General features: G+C 41.0%; 4 protein-coding genes across 9 annotated transcripts; 2 read left to right on the top strand and 2 right to left on the bottom strand.

The window, feature by feature from the left end:
* Positions 1-2,070: 2,070 nt before the first annotated feature.
* On the bottom strand, positions 2,071-9,963 carry RB195_010825 (uncharacterized protein; the record flags this gene model as incomplete). The annotated part of the gene is made up of 12 exons (XM_064191986.1): positions 2,071-2,200; positions 2,325-2,481; positions 3,210-3,360; positions 3,432-3,527; positions 4,858-4,941; positions 5,015-5,148; positions 6,064-6,202; positions 6,259-6,470; positions 8,017-8,157; positions 8,224-8,316; positions 8,398-8,544; positions 9,624-9,963. The coding sequence occupies 12 exons, from the start codon at positions 9,961-9,963 to the stop codon at positions 2,071-2,073; spliced, it is 1,824 nt and encodes a 607-aa protein (XP_064049569.1).
* A 583-nt stretch (positions 9,964-10,546) lies between these two features.
* Positions 10,547-17,173, top strand: RB195_010824 (uncharacterized protein; the record flags this gene model as incomplete). 2 transcript variants are annotated; one of them, XM_064191985.1, is made up of 13 exons in its annotated part: positions 10,547-10,733; positions 10,796-10,928; positions 12,709-12,870; positions 13,545-13,614; positions 13,670-13,759; positions 15,258-15,327; positions 16,116-16,249; positions 16,304-16,443; positions 16,507-16,563; positions 16,622-16,720; positions 16,856-16,910; positions 16,987-17,046; positions 17,120-17,173. In XM_064191985.1, 13 exons carry the CDS (start codon positions 10,547-10,549, stop codon positions 17,171-17,173), a joined length of 1,311 nt encoding a protein of 436 aa, XP_064049568.1. The 2 variants fall into 2 exon arrangements, with proteins under 2 accessions (XP_064049568.1, XP_013299673.2); XM_013444219.2 differs by lacking the exon at positions 10,547-10,733 and having other exon boundaries at positions 10,825-10,928.
* An 857-nt stretch (positions 17,174-18,030) lies between these two features.
* On the top strand, positions 18,031-26,657 carry RB195_010822 (uncharacterized protein; the record flags this gene model as incomplete). 5 transcript variants are annotated; one of them, XM_064191982.1, is made up of 8 exons in its annotated part: positions 18,031-18,098; positions 18,203-18,305; positions 18,510-18,647; positions 18,712-18,924; positions 18,978-19,150; positions 21,772-21,883; positions 26,090-26,184; positions 26,237-26,657. In XM_064191982.1, 8 exons carry the CDS (start codon positions 18,031-18,033, stop codon positions 26,655-26,657), a joined length of 1,323 nt encoding a protein of 440 aa, XP_064049563.1. The 5 variants fall into 5 exon arrangements, with proteins under 5 accessions (XP_064049563.1, XP_064049566.1, XP_064049567.1 ...); XM_064191981.1 differs by lacking the exons at positions 26,090-26,184; positions 26,237-26,657 and adding an exon at positions 21,946-21,975 and having other exon boundaries at positions 19,038-19,150; XM_064191983.1 differs by lacking the exons at positions 26,090-26,184; positions 26,237-26,657 and adding an exon at positions 21,946-21,975.
* Positions 23,029-24,888, bottom strand: RB195_010823 (uncharacterized protein; the record flags this gene model as incomplete). The annotated part of the gene is made up of 10 exons (XM_064191984.1): positions 23,029-23,190; positions 23,248-23,379; positions 23,444-23,605; positions 23,656-23,727; positions 23,794-23,901; positions 23,963-24,067; positions 24,133-24,162; positions 24,524-24,613; positions 24,665-24,769; positions 24,820-24,888. 10 exons carry the CDS (start codon positions 24,886-24,888, stop codon positions 23,029-23,031), a joined length of 1,035 nt encoding a protein of 344 aa, XP_064049565.1.
* Positions 26,658-27,608: the final 951 nt, after the last annotated feature.

Below are 27,608 nucleotides of genomic sequence, written 5' to 3'. Positions count from 1 at the left end.
TGTCTTGCGGGAGAAAGAAGAAAAAATAAGACAACAAATTTTCAGTAATAAAAAAACACCATCAAGAGTTCATATGATTGTTTAAGACTAATGATACTATGTAAGTATCCGTTTAACGTAGAATTGTTGGGACATGTTCCGCTGAAAGCAGTGACCTCCAGTAGGAGCCCCGCATTTCAAATCTCGAAACTCCCGATAATTCGAAGAAGAACCTGGAAAGAAAATATGAAAATACTGCTGAAAATAAGGACAAGAACTGGAAATGCTGGAAGCAAGCAATAGAGAAGCTTAACAGCTCTTCCACTTCTCGTTGTGCTGTAGTGGTGTACTGGCAGGCTTTGAAGAGTTATTGGCAATTCTTTGCAGAATCGCACACGTTTGCCGGAGTGAAATGTGCCGCTACTCAGCTGCGTCTGAGACTAAATTGAAACGATTCTAAACTGACTTATCCGCAGCCAAAATTGCAATGGGACCAATCCCTTCAACCGAAAAGCGCTACGCGTCTCCTTTCTGCGCTTCACACACGCTTCTGCTATCCCCATCGACGGGGCCAGCAAAGCTAAACACATTCGCACCGAATTCGTCTGTCACGTATTCGGAGAAATGATCTCGTGTAGTATAAATGCTAAAATATCGCAAGCAGAATCCCGCTACGATAAAATCGATGTCAGGCTGTTGTACTCATGGCCATAAGAAGTTGCGGTCCAGCTCTGCTCCATACATAACTGTAATTAAGTAGAAATATTTTAGTCAAGAAACTCCTGCCAATTAGTAAATAAGATTGCTTTGCGAAAAAAGTCGATCCGCCACATTTCTTGGGGTATTTACAAGGATTGTGCGCAAGAAATTCTCGAATACCAAACATTTAAAACTGGGATCGGATGTTCTTGATGAGGAGCGGGTGACAGTGTTGTAAATTACCAGAAAATTTCTAGCATTCATCTGTAACTGGCACCTTAATGATGTACAAACCATTCATTGTGATCATATACTTTTTTTATCACTTTGTGAAGTCTTTGTGAAGTTTCTCAGATAAATATTCTGTTTTCCAATCTAACTACGGCGTTCACAGTCGAAATTTCTAGTCAGTGAGTCAGTACGTAAATAATGAATGTGCAGCAGTTAAAAATCAACAGGAGGTGTCCCTATTCCCCGACTTAACTAATGTTGGGCACGTATTTTAAAAAATAACTCTTATTAAAGTACTGACTAGGAAAAACAGCAATGGAACATAGCATTGCCTCGCTCAAATTGTCTAACTCTCAATGTGTTCACAATACCGATTTCACTGAAGTTTTATTTACACGTATTTATAAGCAGGGCTTACAACCTATAGCACCAGCAAACGACACATAACGTAACAACATAATCGTAATCTGCACAAAAGAAGCATGCTATCAAGAATTCGGAGCTTCCTTAAAGATCATTAGATTTAGAAAAAAAATGCACTGAATAAAAGAGTCTCATCACAGTAAGCTATATTTTAGTATGACCGAACGTTGAAATAGATTGCGTTGAAAAACGAAAGAAGGACATCTCTAAAAGTCACAATTTTATATCTGAAAATGATGATTGCTTCAAGGAGCTCGGGTTTTCCAGATGCGAAAAGCCAGATTTTGAAACAATGTAACGTTGAATAGCAGCCTTTTGCACAGAACAACACAAACCGTAAGCAGAATTAGAGATTGTGTACCAGAGATTTGATATGATCTGACTGTTGTACATCGTCATGGTTACCCCTGGAGAGGGACTTCCTTCATAAAGATTTTTCCAGAAGCAAACTACCTCTAAAAAATTACGAACGAAAAAAGCCACACTTTAGTGGATGTTTCAACAAGATGTGAACACGAGAAAGAGCTCCGAAGACAGAAGAAATTAATTACCCTTGGCGAATTTATGGCAAAGGTGAGCAATGATCACAACATGAACTACCGTAGTAATTTGTAGTGCACCAATAATCTGCATAGATACTCGAGAAATGTAAGGTAAATTAACAATCAACTAATAATCCTTTAAAATGAACCAGCAAAAAAAGTTGGGTTGGAAGTAAACTAGACAACGCATACTATCTTAATTATGCTTTGCTTTTTTACCCCAAGAATATGCTATCCATCTATCAGCTGTTGCGTCCAACGTCTTATCTCCACTAATTTGAACCAGCCACTTTAACAGGTAAACGTGGACAGCGTGATAATCCCACCTGAATCCATTACAATAAATTCACATCGCTAATGAATTCGAATTTAGATAGAATGAAGTTTTAGATAGCACAGGTGTCTGGTTACAAGAGAAATCAGTGCTAACACTGAATGAAACTTTATCACCTGGCGAGGTTAGGGGCTGTCCGCAATCCAACGTGCCGCAGGTCGTAGATAGATCCACCTCCTGTGTCATAAAGAGGTAAAAGAGAGCGAAGAGAATCCATACCCGCAGAGAAAAGTTTCGATGCTCGTTCGGTTCCGAGACGAATTTCTTCAGAAACTGTAAGGTTTCTATTAAATAGGACGCAAGCGAAATTCCTTTTGTTTTCCAACGGTAATTGATCTTAACAGCAGCTCGTCTCGAGTGTCTTCAAGAGCACTGCTTTTAAAACTAGAAAAATCCCAGGTGTGGAGACGAAGATAATAATGGCATGTGGTATCCTCTCCTAGTTCTTTTTAAAACGGTTTCCAGCTCAAATATAGGCTTGCTACTGTTCTCGAAATGGAGCCTTTTGAACTCTTATACCATTTCGTCTCATCAGTCCGCTTACTACGTGTTCAACTTCAGCTCAGAATCGTTCGAGGTTTATGGACGTGCCGGCTCTGTAGTTGTTGGGGATGGCGAATGTATCATCTAAGTGGTTTTATCCTCCCAAAGAAGTTTGATACCAATTTATCAACCCCGGAGGAATGAAAGGTTTCGGCCTAAGGTGGTTTCGAATCAAGACCCTGCAGTCGCAGCCGAACATATTCCCGCTGCGCTATACTCACCTTACTACACTTACTTCTGCACCACTAATTTCAGCGCGTCTTCTAAACAGATGTGAAGGATCAGATCTCGCAAATGATGTTCACTTACTGGTCACGTAGGGTAAATTTTTATCTTTCCAACATATCTGTTCGCGTTCACCTATCAGTGTATCGGCTAATGAATTCGAGACTTTGTGCGAAACAAGAAGACTATAACGCTAAAAAAATAATCGTAACTATAGAAAGATCAACGCTCACCAACGTCACTCGGACCTAATTTACTGAGGTCATAGAGTCCGATCAAAGAGTACATGAACCCATTCAGAACAAAGCTGCCGGGGGAAGTTGGATACTCTTCATACCAAACATAACCAAATAAGGAATTTCTCACACCACCTTCGGAAGCTTCCTGTAAGATTTCTCCAAGCTCTATGACTCCTATCAATGGTTTCTAAAAAAACGAAACCAAACAAAACATACCATCTCAAAAAGATCAAGTGCCTTGTTAGCAGCAGTTAGATAGGTGATGTTTTGGGTAGAGGCGTATGCACGAGTCAGCAATGATAAACCATGACCCTAAACATTTCAGAAGCTGGGAGAGTGTGTGCATTTCCTTTTTATCAGCATTTCAGAAGCTGGAAGAGTGTGTGCATTTCATTTCAGTAGCATTTCAGAAGCTGGAAGAGAGAGTGTGGAAAACATTGGGTGGGTTACATAAACGACTCCTATCTCATTGAACAAATATAGAAAATGTGTGAACATCGTAAGCGATAGACTGAATAATTTACGTTGCTTGACACAAATATGTCGAAGATCTCCAAGGCCTCCCTTCTTGAAACCTCGTCATTTGATAGTGTATTTTGTTTTCTTGTTATGCCAACGAGGTTTAGGTGAAACTTTTTATTGGCCTGACGTTTCGACAAACTCGTCTTTTTCAAAGGCTTGAAAATAGTTCGAGGTCTTTGATACCATGCATATCCCATCAAACTCCTCCTCTCTCCTCGCCAACCTCCAATATTGTTCCAAGTACACCACGCAAGCCCTTAAAAGGAAAACAACTAGTTTCACCGACTAGCGGGGTTGGTAAACCACCGCGTTCTTAAAGACTGTCACCAAGGCGAATGAGATCTAAGCACTGTGCATTATCCTTAAGTACTGGTGTGTGAATAACGTTAAGGAACTGCATGTGAGACAATCTTATAGCTCACAGAGTGTTACGAACGGCAAGAAGTCATTGGTAATTGATAAGCACTCATTTTTGTTATTCATGGACGGATTCCTAAAAGGCGAGGGAGTTCGATGACACCGTTAGGGCGCCACAAAAATGATAAGCATGATGGAAATGAGTTTGAAATAAAATGTACAATATTAGCGCACGAGAAAGAAATATCTGCTAGGAAGGCATTGGAAGCATTCTGGAATCCGGAATCCATTAGGAATCCGTCCATGAATAACAAAAATGAGTGCTTATCAATTACCAATGACTTCTTGCCGTTCGTAACACTCTGTGAGCTATAAGATTGTCTCACATGCAGTTCCTTAACGTTATTCACACACCAGTACTTAAGGATACTGCACAGTGCTTAGATCTCATTCGCCTTGGTGACAGTATTTAAGAACGCGGTGGTTTACCAACCCCGCTAGTCGGTGAAACTAGTTGTTTTCCTTTTAAGGGCTTGCGTGGTGTACTTGGAACAATATTGGAGGTTGGCGAGGAGAGAGGAGGAGTTTGATGGGATATGCATGGTATCAAAGACCTCGAACTATTTTCAAGCCTTTGAAAAAGACGAGTTTGTCGAAACGTCAGGCCAATAAAAAGTTCCACCTAAACCTCGTTGGCATAACAAGAAAACATAAATATGTCGAAGATATTCTTTTACAATTTTTTGAATTAATAATAAAATACCTGAGCCATTGCAGAATGCCATCCAGCGGGAAGTACAAGTCGACGATCAGCAATAGAACGCTCCACAGGCACTGCCCAACCACCCTGAATTGGTAACATGAATAACGGGACAAAAATTTACCAAGGACATGAGCCAGAAAACTGCGAACGCGCTTACTTTTTCATCTTGGTTAGTGACTAGCCAATCAGCAGCCGTAAGAAATGATTTTCGATGAGCATTTTCGGATTGCTCGATTTGCTGTCGCACTGCAACTTGACCGCGAAAACCCAATGATACCAACTTAACATCTCCTGAAATATTACCCATATATGGTAGGCAGTAACATGGTAAGTAGACCTCAAAGCTGTACTAGGAATACGACAACTGCAAATATTAAGGTATACAGGACTCGAATGAGTTTGGAGAAACCTAAAAATTGGAATAAATAATCTGGTAAGACGCCAGAGTTCAACATAGAGTTTGGCTATAAAAGAAAACTTCATATAACGCATTTGGCTAATTAGCTTAAATGAGTGGTATTCAGATTAACACATGGCGTACGTTTGGTTAACACTGACGATTTTTCGAATACATGCAGGAATACACCAATGCCTAGGACAATATGGTCATGCATTTCCGCATTTATTATGCACTTAGATGCATGCAAACTCCTTTTCTTGAGCGTGACCTCTTCCTGGCTGCCGCAAAAGCCAAGAAATTGACTCACAACGGGTGACTCATAACACGACTTCAAAGAGAAAACGAATTTATTGACCAGAGGTGATAGGGGTTGCTTAACTGCGAGAAAACGCAAAAAAAAGGTCTTCCGAAACTATTATATATACCATCCATTTCGCAAGGTTACAAATGTTCACTCTGCGGGTTAATGAGGGCCGGAACCAAAAACAAATCTGCAAACCGAAATGATCCAGTAACTTTTTGCTGATTACGGATCGCACTGCTTAGTAAGGACACTAAAACCACCCACTAGTTGAGCCCCCAGCACCCTAAGCAGTGAGCAAAAACTAGGCTTCATATGGAGCAAATAGAACATTTTCTGCGCATAGTTTCCATAGTTCGGTAACAACAATTGTGGAACCGTTAAACGGTAGCACCTGCTACTACACGCGAGATGTCATATCTAATATGCTACCTAAATAAACTAATGGTAGACATGAAAAATCGGGCTAAATTCAGTGAAACATGATGGGATACGCATGGAATACCTTGATGAAGAACAACGTTGCCTTCTTTCCTTTTGTTCATGCCCATGCTAGACAATGCTCGTGACGCGTCCACTAACGCATCACGAGTAACAGAATACCAGTGGCTTCGAAGTTCTCCAAGCGAGAACGAAAACGAGACCTACATTCGAAGTGTTGAAATGAAGTTAAACTTCACAAACAAAGAGATCAGCTCACCTGCTCAGCACCAGCGTACGATACAGAGTCATTCCACACACATCGAGAATCATGCCCAGTCACGTAATTGAGCAGAACCAGCATATCGGATTCAATAACTCTCACCAAAATCGTAAATGAAGCGTTTTCAACTGGGAGCCAATCGAACGAAAGCACATGAAAACGGGGAGATGGGTCCAGAAAAACGTAACAGCCGGGGTTCCGTAATCCTCCTGAACAATATGTGGATTCACCAATTTCTCATCAGTGAACCCCATTTCTGTTTATAACACAACCAGTCTAAATGTCCAGCTAATGCCGGACTTCAGAATTTCTGTGGTGTTTGCTTCGCTTGCCTTCACTGATCAACGAAAATTAATATTAGTGCCGTTTTCTATGAAATTGGACTTGTGTATCACCAACAAACTTTCTTCCTTTTTTATATTATAACTAAAAGCGAAAGATTTCATGGTCCAATTTCTAAACGCGTCAGTTCTACATTTGGAGAACATTCGAGCTTCAGCTTCTAACACTCCTTATTAATACATTATAGACAAAATTTAAAAGTGTCACGCGAAATATGGGTTTTCCTCCTGTTTTCTATGAACAGTTATCAAAGAATGATGTTTTGGCATAAAATGACGTGAAAGACATCATCCTACTGATAAAGATAACGTCCCACGTCAGATCACATAAACATCTTCCTACTATTTAAGCAGCCGTTTGCATGCGTGTTTCCACTTTCTGAGAACAAACTTGAGGCGAACGAAGAAGGAAATAGGCACGCGGGGGAGTCATAAAGGTGAAAAGCAAAGCGCCCAGTGGCCACGGCTATGAAACGGCTGCAACCATCTATCTTTTGCGTCATGCACACGAAGTTATTGCGCACCAATCTGACGCCGGCGGACCCGTCGCACCTCATATTATAGCTATCTGGCGCCGGCATGCCAACCCGACGCCGGTGGACCCGTCGCACCCCCTTCCATAGGTATCTGGCGCCGGTGAACCCGTCGCACCCCCTTCTATAGGTATCTGGCGTCGGTGTACCCGTCGCACCCCCTCCTATGCGTATCTGGCGCCAGTGGACACGTCGCACATCCCCCCCCCCCCCCTTTTGAATTTCGTGACTGACACACACACACACAGAATAAGCCTGTTATTATATATCATGATCATGATCATGATATTGCATTCTGTTGTTTCAATGAGAAACCGCTGTTTTGCAATACGGAATTACATTTGATAAGAACAGCACGAAACAAAAAATGTGTCTTCCTAGACTACAAAGAAGTCACTCATGTTTTGCAACGTCCCATTTGTCTGCCATTTTGAGACAACAAAGTCCTTTCAGATTCAAAAGTTAACTACTGATAGTTTGCATTTCATAATGTTTTCATTCGAATCGTAATCAGACGAAACGCGCAAATTGATTCAAAATGAAATGGAGCAACATTGAAGGCGCTTTTTGGGAAAAAGGTTGGGGAGGCCACTCTGTGGCGCCCTTATTTCTGGACACTCTATCTTACTTTTTTCTTTTGTAATGACCCCATGATTCATGATCCTCCACTGCTTTAGTTGTTTACACTCAGAAATAAGGGCGAAACTGAGTGACACTGAGTGTCGAGTAAGATCAAAATTTCCACAAGGCCGCACTTTGATCTGAACTGGCTTCTTCTCTTCTCTTTCAAAAAATAAATTTCAGAAGGCTCCAGCAAAGAAAGACCAACAAAAAGAAATTAGACTGAAAGAAGAGACAAAAGAAAATAGACTCTAACATACCACTGGTAGAAATGTTAACCACATCTCCTTTCTCAGCATCACGGTAAAAAACCCGTTCACTGGTATCGTGCATAGCCGCTGACCCTTTCCACTCAGTGCTTTCGGTTCCTTTAATCGAAGCTTTAGCGACGGTTTTGTTGACTGAAACAAATTACTGACTCCCCCTACTTCCTTCTTAAGTGAACTATTATTGTATTATGCTGGTACCTATCATTCTACTGTAGTGCTGCAATCCATACTGAGCAATCTGAATAGGATAGTAGTAAGGAGTTGCACTCCATTGTGTTGACATTGGCACTCCTTGAAAAAATATGTTGAGTGCAACATATCAGAGAATAATGCTTTGAAAACTTCATCTACTTCATTCCAAAATTTCCCCACCTGTTTCAGCACTAATGCATCGCACACGTTCCCTGGTTTCAACGCTGTATGTAGCAAAGTGTCCGAAAGGACCGGTAGGGTCGTAGGTGTCACCATCAGGTACTCGAATTTTGGAATATGAGGTGAACAATTCGAATCGAGACCCATCTGAAAGTGCAACACATAGACGAAAGTGAACCCCAGCAGGGTAAAAAAAAACCGAATTCCTAGAACAAGACACTCATTTTTGTTATACGTGTGCATGCAAATGGAAACCAGTGTGGTCAAATATAAATGATCATTACACTATGTAACAACGGCACAGTCTACTTTCGCAAATATTTTAATGTAGGTGTTACAATGCTGACTTCCCGTAGCCAGCGACAAAGATAGTCCGGTAAGAGAAAGTGGAACAAGCTCATACCCAATGCAGCCAAATTTCCGGAAGGGTAAAATTTACAAATTTCTTATTTCTGCGCCTGATGCAGATGCTGTTGCCAGGATACTCTTTTATGTGTACAACCAACAGCAGTCATTTGATTTGAAGATATGAAGAATAGATCCAACGAATAAGGACCAAGTTATTACAGTTAGTTTTGTACATGTGCCATCATGCTACGTGCTACTTCGACACGTTTAAATTTCGAACAGACTTCCACAAAATGCATGAATGACTGCAGCTTTCCTTATACGAATCACTTATCTCCACAGTAATTGTTCGCATTATTCTAGGTAAGCGTGAACTGAGAGGAGATGAAAAGAAGAGTACACGCGGGTCAAAACGACATAAAGCGCGGTGCAGTAGTGCAAGCGGCACAGTGTAGGTGGCCTTTGGAATGTGACCGTGGGACCACTGTGAACCGCAGCTATGGTTGGCGCAGGTGAAGGTCCTCTCTCAATCCTAACCGCTGCACTCCGCTCCGCTTCGAGCACAGCAGTATACGCAACTGCATCGTGCTTCATACCGTTTTGACCCAACTATGCACATAGAAAAAATTGGTTTATTTATCTTCAAAGTTTGGAAGATCTTCCTCATTTTATAAGGAAACGCTATTTGTTTGAATGGTATGACGTTTGCATTTCTATGTCAATTCAATGTATAAGACGCTCAAACCTTGAATCAGAAATTGGCCTGCATGTCGCACAAGAAAAACTAATGTGAAACGCCTAGAATATTCAATTTCTTTTTTTTGTGGTGACCTTGAGAGAGATAACGTACTACAACACATAAAACGAACTGACCGTACCCTTTGACATTTTTCCGGACACGTCGTACTGTTTTTTGATAAATGAAAACGGGAAGTAATACTCGTTCTCGTCACGCATGCACATCATCTCTTTACCATTGTTGGCAACACATTTCGCTTTATTCCTATCTTTCCTTAGTCGCGAAAGTTCATCCATGATCGTAGGACTGCATCCGCTTGGCGCGACAGAACTGCTTTGTGTGTTCCTACCAGCATCATTGAGATACGAGCGTTTGTCTTGTTGCTCGTATTCCTCCACAAGACTTTTGTTGAGTAGGAGCAAAGTGAAGCAGATTCCGCCAAACAACAGGGTGCTCTTCAATGACTTCCATCGGATCATACCGACTTCTTGACTTTTTATTAACGGTTATCATCTAATCATTGTCCCTGTGCTTCTGAAAAGAAAAAATTAGCCGCTTAGACGAATTATTTGTGTGGAAGGCGATGTATGTAGTGAAACTACATAAAATACATGAAGAATTTAAGAGGAAAGGCACCAAATGACAGCATTCACATTCATGAAAGAACTCGCATTAGTTGTTTCATTATTTGGGAGCTACATAAACGATTCTTGAACAAACGATATGATCCTTTCACTTAGAAAACCTCGAAGGAAATTACGATAATGTCTATATAGTCTACAAAAAATCGACTTGTTATAGCATATATATCCAACAACAATGTCGTCGAGGCAGTTTCTACACAAATTTACACAATTCCGTATACCTGAATTCAAAGCTAGCAGCAGTCCTTGCACTGCGACAGGTGCTTTCTAACTTCATTCAAATCGAGCGGAATTCGACCACATATAGTCAGGTCAAAATGACGTGAAGCACAGCGCAGTTGCGTACTCGCTTGCGCTGGAAGCAGTGCGGTGAGGGCAGCGGTTTGAATCGAGGTGGGACCATGAATGAACCGCAGCAATGAACAGTGGTGGTCGGGGTCCTCACTCGATGCTAACCACAGCGCTTCACCGCACTGCTTCGGGCGCAACCGCTATGCAACTGCACCGTGCTTCATGTTATTTTGACTATACTCACCAAACGGAGGTGGAGTATTCCGCGCGAAAGTACGACTTAGCCACAAGATGGAAAAGCCCATCTGCTATCGGTTACGAAGGAGGAAAGAAATCGTATACAATAATTGCATACTCGAAGACTTATTGCCTCAAGGTAACTGGCACAACGAGGAAGACCCAAACATGGATTACGACCTGCTGCTCAAAGGACTGCAACCCTGTGCTGAACGTGCCTCGAAGCGGCACACGAAAAAACTTGGATTGGATTTCGAAGACCACCAAGGAAAGTAGGACCTTGACACTTGATATTGCACCATATTGATAATATAATATTCCACTAGCATTCTTGCTGAACGAAGACGGGATTCGCACCTCTTCTCGTCATAAGATGGAAATCATCACAAAGACGTCCTACTAGAACCTTTTCCATTCGTCAACTCCTGTTTCAATCTCTATCATTTCCACTGGTGAAGTTCCGCCACTGATTCTCCCTTTGAGGGTACGAGTCGCGATCAAACCAGGCGCAGCCTCCGGACCTGATTTTATATCTGTAGACTTTCATCAGGCTGGCCATCCGCTTCATACCTTACACGCGATAGTCGGAGCCGGTGCAGCTACACCCTTCACTTTTGGATGGTTGGCAAAGGATCCTCATCACTCGACCTGCACCGCATAAGCTAGACCCCTTAACCTGAGGACGCTCCGGTTAATCTCTATCGTACCTGTGCTTCATGTAATTCTAGCAGCGCACACGACATCCTATCTTCAGAAAGAAAGGATGGCAGACCATTAGAGGTTCTCGTGGGTAGCATTCGTACCTGTCATGGAAGCTACGGACCTATGACAGACCAATAGCTCCGTGCCTACCTGTTCGACTTGACAGTTCTTCCAGCGGTTTGTTAGGCAGCGGAAACATGGGCAGACACCGCTTTCACGTCTAAGAAGCTATTTTTTGCTCACCTAAACAATGATGGGCCGGTCACGTCAGGAGAATCAACGATAGATGGACGAAAAGAACGCTAGAATGGATTCCAAGAGATCCTAAATGTCCTCGAAGGAGGTAAACCAGATCGGGTAATATACTGCTGCACGGCTAAAACGTCAGCTGGATGAGGTTCAAGAACCTTGTCAAACACAAAAGGTCACTCACGAAAGTCGTGAACATCTTGGATGACGATGGCGAGGAGAAGGAATGACTGGAAAAGATGCTGACGCTTCAGTAAAGATGGACCATCTAATTATCTAAATAATTAGGTAATGATGCGCTTCACTTGAGCCTGTCTGGACATGAGTGAGACCACAAGAGCTGCGTAGTGCCGCTCTGGTCCGGCTCCTGTTCCGCAAGCATGTGGCTAGAAACTTAGACAAAACAAAGCATCAGTTGTTTGAAATGCGGCAAACAGAATTGGAACAGCACCATACACCGAAAAGGAGGGTAACAGGAGCGTGACTTCATTAGTATTCTCCTCGACTTTTGTTGTTGCTTCAATATTACTAATCATGTCAACAATGTTACCCTTACCTTGCAACAATTCTACATTGCAGATCTACATTTCGATTACGATACTTAGATTATTCAGCTTCTCCATGCATATCAGCTATTTTCTTGACATCTTCCACTTTCTACTGCCTGCGGATCTCGTCACATAGCGTAAACAGGACTATAAGCACACAAAGTAAAGTTAGGCAGGACTAAATGTACAGCCAGGTCGAAAGGAACTGAAAGCTTCTGCAATCGCGAAAGCGGTGGGAGCCGAAGAGATGAATAGGGATCCCGCTTCACATTTCAGGCTGCAAGCGCAGTTGCGTTTCAGGTCATTTTGACCCGACTGCGATTGGGTTGGAGATCACAGCGGCAGAAGTTCGTCCAGAGAGCGCATGTTGGACCATTCCAATCTAACAAAACGGTTTATCTTCTTTCTCCTACTATTCTGCAAGCAGTGCAAGTATTAAACATAACCTCGTTTGTGAAAATTGTGGGAGATCTGTAGCGACCAGTTGAAGAAAGGAAAGGGAATTTCTAAAACTTTACCACATACATTACATATACAATATGTATTTGTTCAGAATCATTGAAGGAATAAATAAACAGTCATGTAAGCCTTGCAATATTGCATCTCTGCAGAAAAAGACAAAAGAGAAAAGTGACGATGACTTCACCGTGTTCCTGCTGAGAACGAACAGTGATGGCCTCTACAGTTCTTTTGCAGATCATCCGCAAGCAAAACCGTGAGAGTCAAGTGATATTAGATGAACGCTAGACGGTACTAACCTAACTCCTATAGAACCTCTCTAGACAAAAGGACTATCTCAGCGACCAAAAAAAAATTGAAACCCTGAATGGACCTCTACTGGAAAAACAAATGTAGTAGTGTGCGGTTTGTGCGCTTACGTACGATTGACGCGATTAGACAGCAACGCATTTGCGCGAACGACTTTATCGGTTGTCTGCTGCTCGCGGCGTGTGTTTTTGTTTCGATTTTTGTTTCCAAGTGTCGATTTGTTCCAAATTTTCTAGTGAAAACTAGGGACTTCTCCTCTTATGTGTTGTTTCCGGCCGTGAAGAACCGCACGACGTGGTGACCGCGTCCTGGGTACTGGAGACAAGTGTTTCTTTTTTAAATTGACTTTGACGGTTGCTGCGACGGGTAGGACTTCATCTAACCTTCCTGTCGATGTACGTTGAGTCCCCATTCGTTTCAAGAAGTGCTTTTTATTGTTTGTGCTTCAGAAAATCTGATTTCTGCCCTTTACTCCTAGCGGAATGATCATACTTTCGACCGATCTACTTACTATTTTACTTCCTTTACTCCAAATTTATCGAACATGCCGTTCGCCAGAAGTATTTTGCACTGTTGCCTCATCCGTTGGATCACATTTCATTATTAGGTAACCTGCTACAGAGTGGACGATATTGCTGTTAAGCCCTCATCTCGCACAATGAACTCGGAAGCCGACTATCAGAAGATGACGGTAAGTGCAGTTTTGCTAAGCTCTTCGATAGTAGAAATACTTCTTACTACTTCAGATTGCTCATATAAAAGAAGAGCTGTCGAAACGTGGAGTAGTTCCAGATGCGAAAGCGAAGAAAAGTGAACTGATTAAACTTTTGCAGAAGGTTGGCATTTTCAAAACAATTTTGTTGTCAGTAGTCGAACTTTTGCGTTTAAATAACACAGATTTGTTAGTGACCTGCCAAAGATTGAGAGACGAGCCAAGCAGACTTACAAAATAGGGCGAAAATGTAGTTGGGGCTCGAAGCGAAGCGGAGTGCAGCGGTTAGGATTGAGAGAGGGCCTTCACCAGCACCATCCATAACTGCGGTTCACAATGGTCCCACGTCGATTCCAACCGACACTTACACCGCGTCGCTTGCACAGCTGCGCCGTTCTTTATGTCGTTTTGACCCGCGTGTACTCTTCTTTTCATCTCCTCTCAGTTCACGCTTACCTAAAATAATGCGAACAATACTGTGGAGATAAGAGATTCGTATAAGGAAAGCTGCAATCATTCATCCATTTTGTGGAAGTCTATCTATGTAAGCTATTATTCGAGGGCACTAATAAGTAATGCTTAGTTATTAGGGCCCGAATGATTTAGTTATTTACTTGCGGGAATAAGGTGATCAACGAGTGCACCCCCTCCCAACTACATTTTACTTCACAACAGCATGGTCTTTCGAATGTTAATGTTCTTCTGGCCTATATGTGCGCACTTTTTGAATAGTGCTGATTGAAACAGTTTACTTTAAAAAGTAGGAAGCACCACGAAGTCAGATGTATATCAATATATTTTTACAGAAAAGAGAACTATGTTGTTTCTCCCAGAAAATCTAGGAAGTTGGACGACGATAGTAACGTGGAATGTAAATCATGTGAGGGGTATTGCTTCGTTCCTAGTGCTCGGGGTAAATATATTGTTTTCATGGATATTATTGTCTATTACTCTCATCGATAGAGTGCCTCATGCATAGGGACTTTCTAACTTTGCCTTGGGTGTGCAAGAATTTGCCTTAGGGCAGGCATCTGCTCTTTCGTGGCATGACAAGTACAGCTAACGATTCGCCACAATTACCAGTTTCTGAGTGATCTCCACGATCAGAGAAACTGTTTGCGTCAAGAATAACTTTAAGACGAAAACGAGGTCAGAAATGAGCATAATATGACAAGTAGACAATTTCTTACTGCTATCTTAATCCTTCAATGTAAACAGAACAGTTATCCAGAAATACTATATCCTCACCATTAGTCTTGCCTTTCCACTTCTTCTTGCCCCTTTTTTTAAATGTTGTGATATCTGTTTGTTGAAACTAGGAATGTAACTCGAGTTTGAGTGGATCTTAGCGAGAATTACGCAACTAGGACAGTTCCCAAGGAGTGGTCCAGTACACGTAGCAGCGATTTAGCATCTTCATTCTTATATATTTCGGATGAGCCTTGTGACACAAGGTGTTGCCGAAAGTTCCCACCGATTCGTTTTTCGAGATATTCAGGTCTTATGTTCAACAGCAAAAAAAAAGTAAATGTTGGTCTAGGAAGTGCTTGGTTTACTTAGCGGCAGAAAATCTTGACGAACATTTCTTGTCAGAGCTTTTACTGAGAAGTATTATTTTTAAGGCTGAAGAAGACGCCATCCTTAATCATAGTGACGATGGAGCTTTTGGTGACCCTTTGTCAACACCCGATGGTGAGTCAATTGCAATTTAGGTTGATACCTTGTTTTTTTATTGTCTAGAAAAGGACAGAGGAAATGCAATGGTAGTAGTAAGATTAGTCTAGATGGTTCTTTCTTGAGTTTTAAGAGTCCCACAAACAGGCTAGGTCTCACAAACAGGTACGCTTTCCTTTAACACTTCATTCGATTTTTTTTCGCAGTCTTCAGAGCCCCAGATAGAGGTTGATTGGAACAACGTACTTTTATTCTATCAAGAATGCAATACTAATACAAAACAGACAAGTATACCGAAATTCCAAAACACCGAGACACTTAAACTACTATCTATCGTTTCGCCACTTATTTCTCTTTCGCTCAAGATTGCGTACAGAATTAAATATGACAAAGATTTTGAGAGAGAGATAGGAATGAAACGTCCGAAATTTGTGAAGACCAACCTCATTTAAATCCATACATGATCTTTATAGTTATCGGAAGCAAAAATCGCAAGTCCTTAGAACAAAGCATATCCTTAGAACATCGCATTGATATGTCTGACCACTAGCTTGTGATAAATTAATGCTTGTAACTTCTACGAATTAGTACTACTATTATAGCCTATTGTTTGTAAGTACTTGTAAATAGTTCTGTGATTATTGTAAGATAAGTGAAATTCCTTGAGAAGTGAAAGAAATTAAAATTGTAGCTGGCCCTACACAAAACTTACTAAAAAAAAAAACACGACTGACCTTTCATCGTATTTAAATAACTTAAACAGACTTTTATATTCATGCATAAACCAGATAAACTCAATTTTACAGAGGATCTTCTCAACGATGATGTTCTTAACGACGTGCTTCCTGAAAAGCTTATGGATGATGAGTCCGTAACTGCCAAAGAAGCAGGCCCTGATGAAATAAAATCAACAGCCGCGCATGAATCTGAGCCTGAAAAGGTGATTTTCCGCACTCATTATCTTATGAAATAAACTATCATTATTCCTTTTTAGAATCAAAAGGTAGACGCGACATCTGCCTCTACCAACGCCAACGACCCTCTCGCTCTTGACGCGAAATTGAAGCGCGCACAACGTTTCGGCTTGCCTGTTGGCATCACCGACCCTCTGGCAAAGGCGAAGAGAGCTCAAAGGTTTTTTTAATGAGCAATTTATCTACTTTTTCTTCTATTTTTCCTAATAATTGGATTCTTAAGATTTGGGGTAGTTTCCATGGTTGCCGAGAAGGATCTGAAGGTGAAACGTGCAGCAAGGTCGGTTGTTTATTTCAGTTTTTTTTTCTAAACTTTTTGGTGATGCTAGAACTTGAAGATTTGGAACAAATGGCGAAACGGTAACGATTGCCAGTGTTAAGAACGATTCTCATTCCGACGAAGAAACCAAGAAGAAGTTATTGAACAGAGCTCAGAGGTAAAACTAGCCAGTTTTCTGCCTGCTACCATGGATCATTATTTCGAACACATTGCTTTATCCATCTCCATTTCTTTCTTGCCACAATTCTGTGTTCTTCCTTTCTGTTAAGCATCTGATAGCTGGATATTTCAGGTTCGGTCTCCCTGTGAACGAAAATGGAAAGGTACACTCATTTCTGCATTCCAAGGTGAGGTTTCTCAGCAGATGTCACTGGTTACTCACTTTTAAGTTTGTTTGTTCTCTTCTCATTGTATTTCATATAGGAGAGGTTGGAAGCTCGAGCTAAACGATTTGGATTAGCTTCTACGACCACCATTGACGACGTGGGTCTCTCAATGGATTCAGTTTTGGATAATTCACAGTTTCTTTATCGTCATTTATTTAATATAATTCTAGAGCGAGATGGAAGCGAAAAAGAAAGCGAGGCTTGAAAGATTTGGCATTAACTAAGATAATGTATTCGTCATGAGCTTTTTCTAGTAGTTTCTACTGTCTTCTACTATCTTCTGTTCTTCGGTTCTCCTGTCTCGTTGGTTCCTTGTTCAAACGCCGCGTAATACTCGACACAATTCTCTTCAATCATTTTCTTCCAATTCTATGTTTTTTCTTCTCCAATCTACGGTTGTGCGCTCGTCTTATGTGCGTTGTACGGTAAGTGGATTTATACATGTCAACAGTCAGTCAACAACAGAGCCAGATTCACGGAGGACGAAGATCATACGTAGGTTTCTCAGTAACGATTGCCATCACATTTCCGTTTCTCGTGCTATGTACATACATCTTCAAGTCAACATGCGTGGACGAGGAAAAAAATTTAGCAGAGGAAGTTACGAAGTAAATTTGATAGATTGTTAAAGAAATGTGTGAAACGAGGAGATAAGAGCGAATGAGGATTAATGGTAGATCTTCTTCTTGTACAACAAGTCCATCCTATGAAAGGTTTGTTACTTGTTGGATTTTCACAGTTTTGGTTGAGAGGTAAGAAGTGTGTTGCGTCCACCCCTTCGCTCGATCAATGTTTCACAGGCTGGTTGTCAGATGGGTTATCCACGTCATAGGTAAGTGAAATTCTTTACTTATCTTCTCTTTTCCGTCTTTGCGGTCTCTCATTCCTCCTAACATGCGGCCGTTCTCCTCTGTAGATTTGTCTTCATTGTATTTATTGTTATGTTAATGTTGTTTTTTTGTTGAACTACCAATAAATATGCTTGACTTCTTCTCGAATCATGTTCATAGGGAATTGTACCCGTTCGTAATTGTAGTTGATTAAAATTTGCTTGAAAAATAAAAATTTCATCCACTAGCATATGGAGGCAGAAGCGGAGATTGAAGCGTTGCAATCAATCTTTGGAGACGACATTACTGTTGAAGCAAAGTGAGTTGCTCTATTTAGAACGAAGCGATTGAAGAAGTGTTGGTTCAAGACCGTGTTGCTCTGTTTCCTGCATTTTCGGAGACTACGCTCAGTCTTCTTTTCAGCAGTGACCGTTCAGTAACAGTAGTTCGTAGAAAAGTTCGCCCGAACGGCGAAGAGGGTGTATCGTCCGCTTCGGTTGTTGCCGAATTCGAGTTGAGCTTGGAGGTTGGTAAATTGTTTTTAGCATCGTTGGGGTGGTTTCCGAATTTGCTCTTGAATTTCCTCGTATATATATATATATATATATATATATATATATATATATATATACATACATATATATATATATATATATATATATATATATATATATATATATATGGAGGGAGTATAAGCGTGGTATCGTACATAGTGCAAGTACTATTGTAGTATCCTGAAGTATCACCTACAGTTCGCCTTCTGAACCCGCGGGGAATTTCTGAGCAGTCGCACCAGCGACTGATTGAAGAAGTTCGTCAACTTCTCTCTGAAAATATTGGAATGCCTATTATTTACGACATTCTACAGGTGAGAATGATAAGGTAACAGGTGTGAAGAAGAATATAGTTCTACAGGTGAGAATTCTTTCCAGCACTGTGCTGACTTCATCTTGGAACATCAACACTCGTCTTCACTTCCTTGTCCAATCTGTCTGTGTCCAATGACATCCACCAGCATTTTTGGGACTCCGTGCGATCACTATGTCCACAGCGAATGCTATGAACTATATGTGGAATACACTCGAAAAATTCTTGGTGATAAATTATTAGCCAGAGACTTCAAAATGTGCAACGACCTCGACAGAGTACGTGCACTCTTTCGAACTTTTTGTTAAGAAGGAACGTCGTCGGAGTTTAGTCACTCCGGTGTCCAGTTTGTCGCGAAGTGATTCAAGAAGAAATCGAGCCTCTACTGCAGCCCTCGCCTCCACCTAGGCGGAAAAACAACTCCAGTTTGGATGGAAGCAAGACTACACCTTGCGATCTCTTTCATCAAGGATCGGAATGCGACTTCGATTTCGACTGGAAACGGTAATGGTGCAGTTTTCAGAGCTTCGAGGTACATCCATAATGTGGTTCGCTTCATTTCGACACATACATTTACGCACACAAACACGTTAGAATATGCGATTACGAAATCATTCTGAGAGTAAGCAACTTTGAGACACAGGACTATACTCTTGATTCTTAACTTTCTGTACTCTGTTACTAGTTGCTTCAAAAAATCTCTTTTCCAGGTTATAAGTTGTTTGGAAGAAACTTGACTAACTTTTGAAAACCAAAAACGAGGCACATAATTGGCTAAACTTAAAATACAATAAAATAAACAATAAAAGGAAGAAGCATGCGCATGATGAGTCAAAAGCTGTACACGACCTGCGGACCAAAAACGGCCTTGTGGCTGCCCTGAAACGCAGGTGGATTCAGGAGACGAACACCGTGCTTCTGCAATGCAAAAAATGACTTATATAATACTCTTGTGTCCCGCATTTCGGTAGGGTCGAAAGCCTGCAATCAAGTAAATCAAAAGAGCAATTGAGGCAATTTGGAGTTGCCTCCAACAAATACCCCTCATCTGTCCGTTTTGGAGGACGCCTTCCACAAAACTGGTGGATCTAACAGCTTGGAACCTGCCCCTGGGTGTTAAGATTACACGCAACACGAAGTAATAAAAAACTCTGTAGAGTTTTTTATTATTTCGTGTTGCGGAGGAGTGTCTGGTACGGCGGCACCAGGAAAAATGTGGCTGCAGGAGTCAGAGACTTCTGAAATGAAAACCGACTAGTATGACGATCTGTACATACAACATACATGTATGTTCACATAACCTTGCATTTTATGCTGCCATTGAAGATCTTATGGCGTAAGCCAGAACGATTAAGTGCGACGCCATCCGACTGACGAAATGGCGCGTGCTAATGAACGCTTTAGACGACACTGGAAAAGAACAATTTCTAGGAACATGCAACAGTAGAAGAAATCCGATTTAGATGTTTACGGAAGAGATGTTGGCTAGCAGCAGCTTTGACTATCTCCGTTGCTTAACATCCAAAATTATGATATGTAATCCTTAATCATGATATGTAATCCGAATCCTTCCTATGTATGGACCTAGAGAAGTTTTGCAGAGAAGAGCATCCCTTTTACAAGATCACTGCTGGTGACCTTAATACAAAAATTCGTCCTTAAAAGAATGCTTGAAAAGCTTCACTCTGGTACCTAACTTTTTTGCAAAATGGTGTGGAGAGCCGAGAGGAGAACTTTCGATTTACTCAAGGACTCCTATTGACTACCATTCAGATGTAATTCCACTCTTCGACGCGTAACTGACGACTGAAAGTTCGATCTTCTAATCTCCCAGAACGTGATCGAAATGTTGGGGAAATTAGAAAAAAAAGAACTACCGCGAACTCCAAAGAACCATTCGTGCAATACTGTTTTTTTAAAACCGTTTTCAAGTGATTTTAATGTTCGCCATTGACAGTGGTCTGCCTGGAGAGCTTAACTTTGTGAATTTTGTTTAGTCCAAAACAACGTTTGCGAGTTTCAGAGAGCACCTTGGGAAACAATTTTGATTGTGCTTTGCTGAAAAAGGTTCGCTACACGAAACAATGAAATTTTTGTTCCTCTAAACATCATTGGTTTTTTTTTCTTTTGAAATTTGGACAAGAGAGATTAACACATATAGTCGCGTCAAAACGACATGAAGCACGGTGCAGTTGCGAACTGCAGCAATGAACGGTAGTAATAAGGGTCCTCACTCGATCCTAACCGCTAGACTCCTCCGCAATGCTGCAAGCGCAACCGCTTACGGAACTGAACCATGCCTCATGTCGTTTGACTCTAATATATTTTCGGTTATTTTCATTCATTTGTAGATAGTAAGAGAACCAGGGAAACTGGAAAGGAAAAACTATGCGTATGGAAGCTTTCATAGAACAGCTATCGACATTAATGAATTCCTCGATGGCGGTACCGTATTCTTGTAAGAAAGATTGTGGGGAAATTTGCTAGTTTCGTTGAGAGTGAAAAAGTCCAAAACTTCGAACAATGTCTAGTAGCTCAACTGGATGTGAGAAATATGGTGTTTTTTTCCAATATTATTCTTTTTTAAATTTGAAAAGGGAGTCATCTTCTGCAAAGTCCTTTCTCTGTTTTGCTAAGAAATCGTTCATATTATGAAGAGCTTCGGTTTAAAGTACACTATAGGAGAGGATTCTCTCCTTCAGAATAGTGATTTCCACTCAGAAATGCTTCTCTCTTTAGAAAGTGGATGTGAGAAATATGGTGTTTTTTTCCAATATTATTCTTTTTTAAATTTGAAAAAGGAGTCATCTTCTGTAAAGTCCTTTCCTCTGTTTTGCTAAGAAATCTGTCACTGTGGAGATTGATGTGGTCGGGTGTTCCCCTGAACATTAGAGTTATTTGTACTTAGTCAAAAAAATTTCGTACTCTGCGCAGTTTCCATTTGCATTACCAGCGCATTTGGAAAAATAGACATTATTATCACTACAGAGTCGCAAATTTGGACACAAATGGTTGGTAGTGGAAATGCAGTATGTTATTGATATCTTAGGCCTTCTCACATCCTTGGTTTCTTATTGGAGAAATCCTACTAGCGCTATTCTTGCTCAGAGCTTCACTTTATACAGGTGGCGTGAACAGCAAGAATCTCTCATGAAAATCTACCAGCGACAAAAAGAGAAAGGTGGCATAATTGATTTAGAAGAAGAACGGAAGAAGAACCTCATAACGGAAGACACGGTGAGTTACCGAACATCTACTATTTTTCCTGTTTTACATTGTTTCTTATTAATCGTTTGAAGTCTTCAATATATGAAATGTCTTTTGCGTAATTTTGAAATTTATAATTTTCGTTGAGCTTGATTTGTGTGCAATGGCTTTTCTCGTTCGAATCCTATTGCACCTTTACATATCCTTTGTAGACGTGATCAGATGCAAATTATTGAATAATAATGTTATGGATTTAAAACAGCTATCCAAGGAATGAGGAGTTTCTTGGGTAGAGGTAATTCTATCAAGCCTTGAATTTATGGGTGATCACCTTGATCATCTCGACTCCAATTGCTTGTCGATATGCTCGAGCATGCGCCAGTAAAGCTTCCATTTGCCCCGATCGCGTGCTGGAGTCGCCCAGTAATTTCTACTGGGGCAGGAAGAGCAAAAAACTATCGACCCTTATGGAATCTATCGCTACTACCTATCGAACTCCTAAATGATAATGAAATCAGATAGTATCATCTAGAAGAAACTGGTAAAACTCTATTGGTTATCAATACCCCTTCCTTTTCACCCGATCTAGCGCCACATGACTTCCACTTTTTCCTTTCCATGAAGCAGTTCTTGCGAGAAGCACCTTCATCAACTACAAAGACCTGGATGTTGTCACTGACCTCTCGGCTTCATAATCCCTCACAACCTGGACAAAAGAGTTACCTGTCAAATGGAAGGTCATCGATAGTAATGATGATTGTGCAGTACATGATAATAGTGATGATTATAACTACAATTAACAACAAAATAAAAATGCTCATGTCGGGGTGAAGATGTGGAAATGGCATGGAATCCGTGTACCACTTCGTATCGTCACTACGATATTTTTGTGGTACAGCTGGGTGAAAATGTTATGGTGCAACTGCGTAAGTAGTTGGGTGAAGCGATGGAACTCCCGCTCAGTACCGCAGCTTGATTGCAGCTTACGAAATCCCCATTACAGTTCAACCACCCAGGAAGTTGCTCCATATGTCAGATCCTTTCAATCCAATTTTAATTAACGTGACGATCGACATCAATAACGAGAATTACACAGTTTTTTTTTGTTGAAACAAAAAAAACGTTTGCAAAAAAAACGTTGGTACAAAATATAAAATTCATATCCATTCTGAGAATCATACTGAACCAGGATCGCAAGCTTTCTTTGCATCGCTAGTCACATAGTATCTGCAGCACATGGCGAGCTCAACAAGATGACAGTATTTTGGCTCAAAGGAGCAACCACGCACACATTTCGTAACGTATTTAGCATCCGTTACTTTATCCTTGTACAATATCTGAAATTACAGATTTGCTTGAAAATAACAATCGCTTTACTGCATAGTAGAGCTGACCCTAACAAACGGTCTATTCTTCCGTTCGTACAACCTAATAAATATTGTGGCATTATTATCTGGGGTCGCGGAACCTAGCGCTTCTTTTCCACACCCAAGTGAATGAAGAAATGCCATCAGCAACCAATCCTGCTTAAAAGAAAAATCTTTTTTTTTCTCTCTGTAGTTAAATGCAGAAGATATTTTCCATCAGTACCATGGAGAAAGCTATGAACTTCTTCTCGATGCGCTTTTTTTTCTCATATTCTTCCCACTGATCCCACAGAGCATTCGTGATGCTAGTCATAAGAAACCCCTGCTTCGTTCTCAACGATTCCTGGTCATGATACTCATTCACACCAACAATGAAACTGTACGTCTGCAATTGAAGCAAATAAAATCATGAAAGCGAACTAGATGTGAACTCGCCTTATCGTATAGCGAATAAATTTCCTTCTTATTTTCTTCAAACCATTCTGACATATTTTCACCACTGCGATGCTTAAGATAAAAGCAGCTAATTTTTGAAAGTTCTGTAAGGCAAATTTCAATCGGTTCAAAACTAACCATTTGAATGAGGGATTCAACTTTGGAGAAGGCGTTAGCGTCGGGGAAGAGATTATTTTCACGATTCAAACCAAGACATTCGTAGATAAATCCCTCAAATGCTGCCCACTAAATCAATTATTTTGTTCGAATATGGCACCATTTCAGAATCCATCATAACAGAGCCTACATTTGAATTATTTGCTGCATTATTTGCCTTGAACGCCGGTCTCTTCCCACATTTACTGTCTATTCGTCTGATTTCAAGTTCACAATCTTCCAAATATTTTAGAAACTGAAATTTCATTTCATTCAAGGAGAGGCACAGGATTTTCAGCTATAGTACGAAGAATCTCCTACCTCAATATTGAAGGTGTCTTCAAATACAATCTGAAGTACAGTAATAAACGTTTGCAATGAAGAGTGGTTTATGGGACATTATATTAAGAAAAAGTCTGGCACAACCTCCCTCCCCCATTTAATAAATTCTCATTAACTTTACTGTGTTACTGTCAGCTACATAGGGCGCATCGGTCGTTTGTCAGTACAGAATGAGCCACTCAACGGAGATAGCGACAATAATGCATACCGATTTGTTGATTTGTATTGTTCGCTTCCACTAATGTTTGTCCTACGAGGCCCCCACTTACAGAAAAGGAAGAGTTCGGCGGTGCTCAGATTCGGAAACATCTCATTTCAAGCGGGCATGGCCAGTCAACTGTGAACGTAACCGTCCATCATAAAAGCTCACTTCGCTTAGGTCTTTTGGCCCTTGCGAAGATAACACTTCTTTCATCTCGTCCAGGATCTCCATCCGAGATCTTGAATCATTTCGAAACAGCTGAAAGATGATTCCGTTGCTTATATTTATGCAGATGCGCAGATTGCTTACCACTACAGTTGACATGGACGTCGATAATGCGTCATCGATCACGTTGGAAATGAATGCCTTCGGTCTGGTTCTGATCCACGCCACTATAGTAAACGTGATGCAAAACTGAAAATCAGATCTGTTATTCTAGTTTTTTCAAACTGACAATCGCTAACCTTCACTATCACTAAACTGACTATTACAATAATGTACATAGTCTTTGTCGTAAGCTCGAACAAAACCATGACCGACCACGCTGCTGAGAAGATCACAACTGATTTGAAGGTGCTACCTATCACGTAACATTCTTTTCTGGGAAATGAGCGATATGATAAGATAAGATTCATCTGAGCTGCTGTTTTGGAGGGCTAAGATTTCTGTTGAGTATGACTTCCCCACGGTTTTCGCAGGAGAACTGGCCGGACATAACCATGGCTAAGCATTTCCGTTTAGAAATAACAAAAGTCATGATCATGATATATAATAACGGGCTTATTTCGTCACGTGTGTGTGTGTGTGTTTGTGTCAGTCACGAAATTCGAAAGGGGATGCGATGGGCTGCTTAAATAGTAGCAAGCTGTTTATATGATCTGGCGTGGAACGCTCTCTTTATCAGTAAGATGATGTCCACGTCATTTCATGTTAAAATATTACTCTGCGATAACTGTTAAGGTGAAACAAGAGGAAAACTCATACTTCGAATAGTACTTTCAAATCATGTCTACACTGTGTTGGGAACGAAGGCGTGTTTGAAGTTAAAGTTTGAATATTCTCCAAGTGTAGAACTGACGCGTTTAGAAAGAAACTATGAAACCTCCCGCCTTTATTTATAATAAAAAAAAGAGGAAAAGAGGAAGAAAGCGTTGTTAGAACAACACAAATCTAATTTCAGAAAATTGCAGAGAGATAGAGAACAAATAAACTAACATTAATTTTCATTGATCAGTGAAGGGGAGCGAAGCGAACACCACAGAAAGTCTGAAGTCCGGCTTTAGCCGGACGTTCAGACTGGTTCTTTATAAGTGCGAACATTTCGAAAAGAGAGGTAAAGCGTTGTTGATAGCATATATTGGTATAGTATTGATTCTGCTGCATATATTTACAGGAGATGATCTAAACATTCATTTGAAAAGCTTCTAACAAAACTTAGATTAGAATTTGTGCGGCATTTGTTGTTTTGATTATTGGTAGACCAAACTTAGATTTTCAATTTGTCCAGAATTTTATTTATCAATGTCTTCTACATTTGTTGGCTCTATGTCTGTCAAAATAGGACTGTGTTCCCATGTTTAATTTCTATTCTGCCGATTATCTTTCAATTATTGTACAACTCGACCACAGAAAGTCTGAAGTCCGGCTTTAGCCGGACGTTCAGACTGGTTCTTTATAAGTGCGAACATTTCGAAAAGAGAGGTAAAGCGTTGTTGATAGCATATATTGGTTTAGGTGGTCGTATTGGGCAGTGAGATGGGAAATCTGGATGTGGATCAGCTCTCTACAGGCGAGCCTGGACAACCACCGGAATTTCCTGTTACGCAAAAGTACATTTGTTTTCACTAACTTTTTCCCTGCCACAGACTTTCTGCTTTTTAGTGCAGATGTGGATCTTCCCCCGAGTCTTGCGAACACTCTCCAAGCCAATGCAACATCCAATACGTTTCGAAGATATCAAGAGGAAAACATTTGTCGTTGTCGCGGTGGAGGCGGAGGCAGACGGACATATACAAGGCGACCGCATGAGGGTGGACGGTACGAATATCGTTCGCAACAGAGGAGAGATGTGCAAGAAAAGGTACATGTAGCACCTTCATCGAACGCCATTCCAAACACTGAAGCGGTCTCCGCTCCCGCCGAATGTGAACCTGAACAATCTGTCGAAGTTAGACGAGCTGACAGGTTTCCAAAAGGTAGCAGTGCCGTTCGTCAGCATCAGAGAGGCCGCGGCCGTTGGAGAAGAGACGGATCAAGAGGTCGAGGTGATCAAAATCAACGAACTAGGCTAGAAAATTTGTAGCTTATATAGTTGTTCTGAGAGAACTGTGATACTTCTACGAGTGAAATTTTCCCCGATAGGATACGTGCTTGTCGAACTGGTGAACACACCTTTCATATTTCTAGATATTTGCTTTATAATAGCATAAATGCTTCCTGATTAATCCACTTGTGATTGCATGGCATGGCATTTCATAGTTATAGTTGGATCAACAACACATACACATACACATACACACATACACACATATATACATACAGACAAACTTAGTACGCTGAAGAAAAATGTACGCCGATTTCATAGTGGCGTCCAAAAAATTTCTAATGAGATTCAAAAGTCGCTATACGAATCGACAGAGAGCTCGGAGGATTTGGCATGAAGTCGGTTGACGAAGAGTTAGACAGGAACATCGCTTGTTTGTGATGCTCCCTGGCTGTGAACACAGACTTTCTGGTCTCATATGAGATCACAGGGAGTCTTCGTGCAATTCGTAAAAGTTCACTAACCTCTGGCTTCCACAAGGTGCTAGAGGCGAATGGACCCGAAGGAAGAGTTTGACGGACTATAATTTCGACGCTAGAGGTTGATACGCAGACATTCTTCACCGCGTTTAAGGCTGCTAGGGCAGTGACTGCACTGTTTCGAGTCAGATGGGCTGAACTCAATCTAACAACTTTGAAAAGCAAGGAAGCTGTCAGCCGCGTCATACAAGAACAGGGAAGAAATGGGCAATAACCAGGGGAGTATCCTTGAACGACTCGTTCTTGTGGTTTACTAAGGCGTGGTTCTTGCCAGAAGTACTGAGAAACTTCTGGAAGCTCCAAGGGCGTTCAATTATAATAAACAGTGGGGTTGGCAGGGTTTGCATGCTCCTTGCAAGAGGGGTCTTTCGAATACATGCTAGCGCAATGAAGACTATAGAGTATGTAGTGTCTGCACGTAGTTCTTGGAGGACCTTCATGATGGTCGAGA

Source organism: Necator americanus, chromosome III (genome assembly GCF_031761385.1).
Source record: "Necator americanus strain Aroian chromosome III, whole genome shotgun sequence".
Taxonomy (NCBI): domain Eukaryota; kingdom Metazoa; phylum Nematoda; class Chromadorea; order Rhabditida; family Ancylostomatidae; genus Necator; species Necator americanus.
Note: the sequence above shows the minus strand (reverse complement) of the source record. Positions and strands in the feature narration are given on the sequence as shown.